Raw genomic sequence first — 8,285 nt, 5'->3', positions numbered from 1 at the left:
AGTAGGTTATTAACAGCAAACCAATCAACTACTTTAGATATAGCATTGTTCACATCGTCGTAGGAACATTGGTGCCTTTTAACTTTAAATAATAAGGAAGTATCATCAGCAAACAATACTATCTCATGTTTTACACCCTCCATAAGGCTAGGTAAGTCATTAATATAAACTAAAAACAAAAATTGGCCTAGAATTGAACCTTGAGGGACACCCATGCTAATTGCAGATCCTGACGATCTCGTACCGTTAACATCGACCCTCTGTAGCCTACCACGCAAATACGATTTAAGTATGTGAGTAAATATGTGAATTAAATTGCGATTTGTGTATATTTATATTATTTATTTAAATTATATATATTATGTATATACTGATATAGTATATATTTTATGTTTACTTGTTTATTTATTTATATATTTTAAACTTATAATAATAATGCTCGATCTCCTCATAAGACTTAATTTCGAGCCATTTCATGTATGGCATAACCACTGCATCAGAATTTATTTAAAGTTGTGTACTTTTCGTGCGTCTCAATATTGAATTGTATAATAAACTGAGCAACTTATACAATTTTAATACTGGTAATAATAAATAGAACCTTGTGATAAATTAAGACTTCTAGTTAGAGGGCTCTCGATTCTTTTGTGTGAGGTATTATAAAAAGTTTTAAAAAACCTTTTTAAACTTATCTCACAAACGATTACAAGTGTGATTTGCTTGCCTATAAAACGAAGATAATTTGATGTGACTGCCTCCGTGAGCGTATAGTTACCACGCAGTTTGCGACGCAGAGGTCCCGGGTTCGATTCCCGAGCCGGAAGAAATATTTGTATGGCCTACATTTATTTTTCTCATGTGTTTGGGTGTAATTTGTTGTTGTCTATGTATGTGTCCATGGCACTCGCGATTCAGGATTTCCCTAGTGGGGGTCTATGAGTCTGTGCGTTTAAAAAAAATCAATATTTATAATTATAATACAAATAAAAATTTTTAATGTTCAATATTAACCCAACACAAATGAAAGGATGAATGAGGAAGGAAATTTAAGGGTGCTGGTGAAATTACACGCAAAAATTAAGTAGCAGTAGAACTCCCTGTGAAAGAGTTCGTCCAGGGTAGTACTGGCACCTTGCGTTTGACAATTTGTATACTCAGGAATTGGTTATTGTTAATGAGGATTCAAGTGATCATTCTCGTTTTTCAGGTACCAAAATTTATTAACTTGATAAATTTATAATCTTCGTTACATAATCTGTTGGCTCGATAAATATCGGTTCTAAAGAGCACGTCGCTTCACTAAAATTAAAAAACAAAAGCGTCCAGGAAGTATCGCATTTTTTGTCTATGCTTATATGTTAGTAATTAGGAAACTTCGGACGCATGCATATGTCAAAAGTTAAATAAATGGTTGGACGGAGTATAAGTGAATAAACTATAGAAACAAAACGGACTTATCTTTGTTACAAGGAACAGTATATTGAATGAAATACCCTTTACAGTATTGGTGCGAGCGTTGCCTACGCTACAATGAAGCGCGACGCAGCGTGGCATACTCGCGGCTGCCGCGGCTGCTGGTGCTGCAGCTGAAGCGCTTCAGCGGCGGCATGGAGAAGATCACGCGTCACGCACCGACGCCGCTTCTCATGCCCTGCTTCTGCGACTTGTGTGTCAATCGACCCGCCGACCAACCGTCCACTCACAGGTACACTCAGCCATACTTAATGCTGTACAAACTGAATGACGTACGATAGGTACAATTCGATACCTTTCACGTAATTTGTTGTAAGTCAAAATACAACTTTTTGGCTTTTTAACTTAAATATATCCCTTTTATGTATATTATAGATTCCATATTTAAAAGTACAGATATCAGTGTTATGTTTACTTTTAAATAGGGAACCCATAGATATAATATATATATATATAATATACGTAACAAAAAGGATATATTTCCTTTACGAAATCCAAAAATGGTATTACATGGGAGGTATTTTTCACTTTGAAATTTTGACAGAATGTATAGCGATAGGAAGGGAAGGGAGAAGGGAAGAGGTTGACCTAGGCGCAGCTACAAAAACCAAATAGAGGCAAAGGTCGGTGTCGTGTCGTATAGGGAGGTCAAGGAGCTGACTTATGAGAGAGATGATTGGAAGACGCTTCACCAATAAGAGTATAGCTCTTAAGTTTGATGATGATGTATAACTACAAATCTGTTGTAAAAAAAAATAAAGGGGACTTTGAATTCGTCTAAGCAAAGACTTAAGCAATTTTACTTATTTACAAAACGAACTTTGCCTAAGTTTAAGCAAAAAATTACGTTAAGCTCAATGGATAATTTGATTTCTTGCTTATATGCATAGGTAAAGGTCGTGTGTATGTATAAAGTCAAGAACGCCGCAATAGTGCACTTATGAGGTTTGTCACTGAAAAGGCGTCAGTATAGCTCTAGTCTCTTACATTTCCAAAGTGCGTGAAACTAACTTCATTGATGCGGCACTTGAAAATTTTTCTTCTGGTATCAATCGCGTGGAGAGAACATTTCCCGATTTTATTCAGCTTTTTATTGACGCTTCCGTCCGGCAAAAATTGGGCCTTAATCATCAAAGGCTGAAATACGTAGTTGAAAATAAATGTATACAATCGACAAACTGAAATGTAACAGTCGAAGATGAGTTGTTCGTTGTGTGGTTACAGATACATCCTCTGGGCGGTGATCATGCACCTGGGGCAGACGCTGACTGGCGGGCACTACGTGGCGTACGCGCGTGACGGCTGCGCCGGCGAGGAGGGCAAGTGCACGCGCGCAGGCGCCGGCGACGCCACGGCCAACACGTCCTCCTTCCTGCGGCTGTTCAACCGGCCGCGGCCGTCGCCCGCCGGCTGCGCGGCCAAGGACTGCTGCGTGCCCCGCCCGCGCAGCGCCACCTGGCTGGCCTGTGACGACGAGCTCGTCAAGCCCATCTCCAACGAGGAGTTCGAGGACCTCCTTTCCGCCGAGCCCAAACTCCGCTCCGCCGCCACGCCGTACCTTCTATTCTACGTCAAAAGCGAGGTCGGCTAGTGACGCGCCGTGTCGGCTCCGCTCGTGGTCTATCGAGCGATCGTCCGACGGTTGCGATCGAGCGGTATCGTTTAAATGGGAGATACCATTGTAAACGGTTAGATATTTATATGATTGGGATGGCTATACGGCGTGGTAATGGTAGCTTTCATTGCGCGTTTTCCTGAAGGTTAGTCGTGGTGGCATCGTCCGCGCGACGACTCAAGCTCGCTCACTCGCTACCCGTTCGGCACCGTAACCGGGTAGCGTCGAGGGTGCCTAAGTTGCGGCGCGGAAACTGCAGTGTCGTTCGTCTTCTGTTAGATGCTTAAAAGACATTACTCTAGTTGTAGGCACAGATGTGTGTCGGCCTCAAGTGATATTATAAATGTAGCTAAAATATATATTTTAGGATATAGAAATTGATCAAAATATATTGTAAAGTTTATAATATAGAGCATTTCACAATATTTTCACTTGTTACAACTGACAATATGGACACAAACATAATTATATAAATAGAAAAGTATAAACTTCAATTATATACTCATGTATATTGAATATAACGTACATTTGCATTGAGATGATGGTATATTGTATAGTCAAATGAATATTGCTGAATTTCACAAAATATTGGCCTAAAATATTCTATATTGTCTGTTTGTGAAATACATAATAGCTTCTATTTATTGCCATTAAACTGTCGCAGTTAAATATCTGTATTTGCCGTTATTGGAGACATTGTAGTTAAAATAATTCGCACATTGTTATAACGTTGAATGCACCAATCGTCAAAATGTAGGAACACTGAATTTATATTCCTAAACAAACATAATCAATTTTTATTAATAAAAAAAAGGTTAAATAATTCGTAATGAACAGTTCAAAAATGTAACAATAATGTACCTCGTATATTTAAAAATTATTTTCATAGCTTCAAAGATATATTAATGAATATTCTGAAATCATATTTTAGTACCTGCGAGACCAATATGTGTACTCTTGTAGCAGATAGTTTAACAAAATGTATTGTCGCTTTCAATCTATATTAGAGTTTACCATCGAATTTTTACTACAAAGTAATACTAGACGCTTAATTGTGTATATTACTGGATATTGTACAATTGTATTATTGAAAAAGCTTGTACCATTATTGTAACATCTCATCAGTGATATTCTCCAACGAGAGGTTAGTTGTCCTTACCTGCAGGTTAGCCGCGTAAGGAGAAAGCCTAGTGACCAATGTTCTGATTCAGTCTTGCCGTTTAAAACACTTTCTCTGAAACTGTCAAACTACACAGAGCAACATTTTCAAAAGTTTGTACTAATTATCTGTTATTTTGACAATCTGTCAAAAGTTGAAATGGCAACACTAAGCCGACTAGTCGAGTGATGTCATGATAATGGTAGCAAAATTCATTTTATATATAAAGTCGGACTTTTTTTAACTGTTCCGTCATATGGCAAGGGTTCAATTCTTGTCGGCTCGTAGCCTAATTTTACCGCAAATTATCTTTGCCAGTAATGAGTACACAATTAAGTACCAGAACGCACATTATTTAGATTTTATGTAGAAATAAAACGGGTGGCGGTTATAAGAACTCCCATGAACAATAAAGGCCAGCAATGACACAAATGGGCAAAGTATTTGAACTTTTATATACATATGTATGTAGTTAGTTTGTTTACCCTGAACCAGAACTGATTGGTTCAACTTTCTTTATTGTTAGAATTGAAAATTGTTAGTTCAAATAACCGCAGCTCTTCATTGAGACTACAACGATTATGCTTGCTACCAACGACTGCTTTTATTTACATTTTAATACTATATATTTATGAAATATTGCTATTGTTAAGATTAGCTTTTTGCTGTGGAGATTATTGACAAATTTTCTATGGCAACACAACTCAAACGTTCAATGTAAAGTAATAAATAGAGATTGTGTAACATGTAAAGCTAACATTTTATGGAAGAGAAAACAAATATTATGCCTATATATCGCTCTCTCTGTCTCTCTCTCAAATGATTGTGATTGTAGAGGTAGATCTAGAGAGAAGTAATATAACTTCCCTTTATACAGTCACAACAATCTGACCTTCCATAATTTAATTCTTTACAAGGCTCAGTTTTCTTTGCCTTTATCAGTATACAGTGATGATTTACATCGAATTGCCGTTTCCATGACTCACAATTCCAATTCGTCGCGTTTAAAAATAGTTTTCTGGTCTCAGAGAGTAAATTGAAATATTTTAGAACCATTTTAATTTTGAGAATTATTATCATTCTATTGTACAAACAGTATTACTGCAAAATACTCAAAAATTGCTACCGTACAACACGTAGCTCTAAAACGAGACAACTTGGTTATTAACATCTTTTTTTATATGATATTTTGTGCATCTCAACACATGACATGCCTTGATGTCATCAGTATATTATATAATAAATAGTTCAGTACAATATTCTGAGCTTAATAAGCATCCTGTTTTTTTATCAAAAATGCCCAAAATGATGATCAAGTAGCCCTGTTTTACGGTACATTCTGTATACGAATCATCGTATGACCAACATGTTATTTATACAAATTATAATTTTAAAACTTCTTTTTCCTTCCTCATTTTATTCATGTAATTTTTAGATCGGTGTAAATTTGTTGCGTATTGCCATTCCAAGACCTTTGAAAAAGGCGAATTTCTTGTCAGTAGATATACGAGTTTTATGTTATTATATCGAACAAAATGTTATGATTTTAAATATGACTTGGATTGGAGAAATAAAAATAAGTTCAATAAACATTTTTTTTATTTTTTTTTTCTTCTCTGACTAAAAAAAAACCATTAAAAAAAAACTGTCATGACACTTCGCAGTAATGCAAAGTCGCAAACTAACCTTAGGCGTTTGCTTTTTTTTTTTTTTTGCTAATTTCTTTACAAATGACAATATTTCGAGAAGCTTTTTTATACTTGATTAGTTAGCTCTTATTATTTATATTATTATTAATTATTACAATTTTTTTCTAGATTTCGAGGACGTAAAGTTACGTGTCGTTTATATTATTATTTTCTTTGTTCCTTACACTTACGTTGTTTATTGGATACCTGTTGCAACGTCACCAACACGCGATAAACTATCTCATAGCGTGAAAAACATGCAACAAGATGGTGGTTATTGTTATGAGAGCTAAATAAAACATACTTTTATCAGATTAAGAGTACGTGAGAATATTGATAAGTGACACTATTTATGGCTCGTGAGTGACATAATTATGATTGTGTCATCATAATTTAGTCACAAAAAGAAATATCTACTTACAAAGACATGAAGCATAGATATCGTTGCCTACCTACCTTTTTGTAGAACACATCAAATTCGACTATACTACTGAAATGTGAGTATGTGTTATTTACCTACATGCTATGCAACTTGATGTCCAAGGCATTAAGTAAAATTCCACACTAAGGAAAATTTAACTAAATCGTTATTATAGGTATTCCTGTAGTTCGAACAGACATGTTTACAACAAGAATTAAATAATGATCATGTAATTATACTGATATTTGTGAAGTTAACATTAGTTTACTATCCCTACCGTATTAACTTGTCGATAAGGACTGTGCAGCTTTTTATCAATTCCCTAGATAAAGCCGGTTCGTCCCGCCAACTCCAGTAGAGGTCTTTTGTTAGTGCCGCGAGTTGGTCTTGTTTAATTAATTTTATTTTGAATTTCGAAAATGAAAGCCGTGGAACCAAGACGTAGTTTTCTTGTGGTAAGTTTTTTGTTGCTTTAATGTTTAAAACTCTTTACAAAACAAAATATGCTGACTTATAATAATGGGTCGATTTTTTTTACTTCATTATTTAGCTAATCAATTTGTCTATAAATACGGTAATTTGATTGGTGACACTACAACTGAAAACACCCTACACTGATCGTCAACATTTTTCTGTGCAAGTTAAAATTAAACCATTGAAAATTAAGAATTACGTGTAGGTACATATTTTTAAAATTTGTTATCAGTAGACGTATTAAAACACAGACTTTATTAGTTGTCTGTGATTTTCGCATTCCAATAGAATGTGGCTAGCGTAAAAATGGTTACCTGCGTTTGACATTGGGATGACCTCTACACTATCTGTAGTCCTTTTGACGTAGTGCATTTATAATTGCTGTCAAAGTTAACAACTAGTGATAGGCACAGATTGAAACTTTTTTGTTAAATAAAGTTGTATACGAGTTTTCGGAATAGAAAATGGCTTTGGTAAGTGTAAAACTAAATCATAAATTTCATTGTTTACGTGTTTACTTGTAGACATACCTGTTTCGTACGTTTTTCTGGATTTATAACATATATTATCTAGTAGGCGGAAGTGATGATCTTAGTCATTAACGCAAAATATATATATCTACATTTGTATGACATAATGTTACCTACATCAAGTTCTTTTTGATACGGCTACAATAAAAAATTGTGAATAAAATAGACTCTTATTACACTATTCATTGCAATGTCGCTGTCCTAGTAGAAATCATTTCTATCTCATGGAATAAAATTATAAGTACAATTTGTTTAGCAATAATCTATAAATTATAAAACTGAATAAGTAAGAATGATCCGATTCTCCACGAAACATGGAATCATATTTCTACAAAAAACATAACCTCAAATTTATTTTAACAACAAATCAACCGGACCATGCAATCGGCTCTTAAAACATTATAATTTAGGTGTAACTACATAGAAAAAATATTTCCTTATTTTGTTTATTTCGATATTATCAAATAAAGAGTTGTTAGCGCCTAATATATTATAAAGTTGAGTGAAACAAATTATGGCTGACTATCCATGGGCTGAATTGAAAAATACAAATTTTTAGGTCATTTTAATACGAGTAATATACTCTATTAATAATAAAAATGTATTAATTTGCATCCATAAGCTAACATCATTGTTCGACATGTGACAAATATGTAGAAAACTGCAGCCTCATATTCTTAACCTTTATCTATCAATTTACACGAAACTAAAGAAGAAACTGTCCTGTGATATTGAGGAATCTATTGAAATGGTTTAAATATTAGATAGTTTAATTGTCTTTCCTTTAAGTAATTAATGTCTTTCCTTTGACAAAAGGAAATTCATTTTCAATTTTACTTGCCTGAACTACCTACTTGATAATATGAAAATAAATTTCAAATGAACAGTCGTAGATTAAACAATGCTCGTAAATAATAATAATTAA

The 8,285-nt window shown here is 34.4% G+C and overlaps 1 protein-coding gene across 1 annotated transcript in view; it reads left to right on the top strand.

Moving 5' to 3' along the window:
- Positions 1–5,827, top strand: part of LOC113231810 (probable ubiquitin carboxyl-terminal hydrolase creB) — a 19,621-nt gene extending 13,794 nt beyond the window's left edge. The window contains exons 9-10 of the mRNA XM_026466345.1: positions 1,503–1,705; positions 2,698–5,827. Of these exons, the coding sequence (XP_026322130.1) occupies positions 1,503–1,705; positions 2,698–3,064 (570 nt within the window). The 3' untranslated portion in view covers positions 3,065–5,827. The remainder of the gene's footprint in view (positions 1–1,502; positions 1,706–2,697) is intronic.
- Positions 5,828–8,285: the final 2,458 nt, after the last annotated feature.

The sequence above is a fragment of the Hyposmocoma kahamanoa genome, unplaced genomic scaffold, assembly GCF_003589595.1.
Source record: "Hyposmocoma kahamanoa isolate Upper Pololo Valley unplaced genomic scaffold, ASM358959v1 66, whole genome shotgun sequence".
Taxonomy (NCBI): Eukaryota; Metazoa; Arthropoda; class Insecta; order Lepidoptera; family Cosmopterigidae; genus Hyposmocoma; species Hyposmocoma kahamanoa.
Note: the sequence above shows the minus strand (reverse complement) of the source record. Positions and strands in the feature narration are given on the sequence as shown.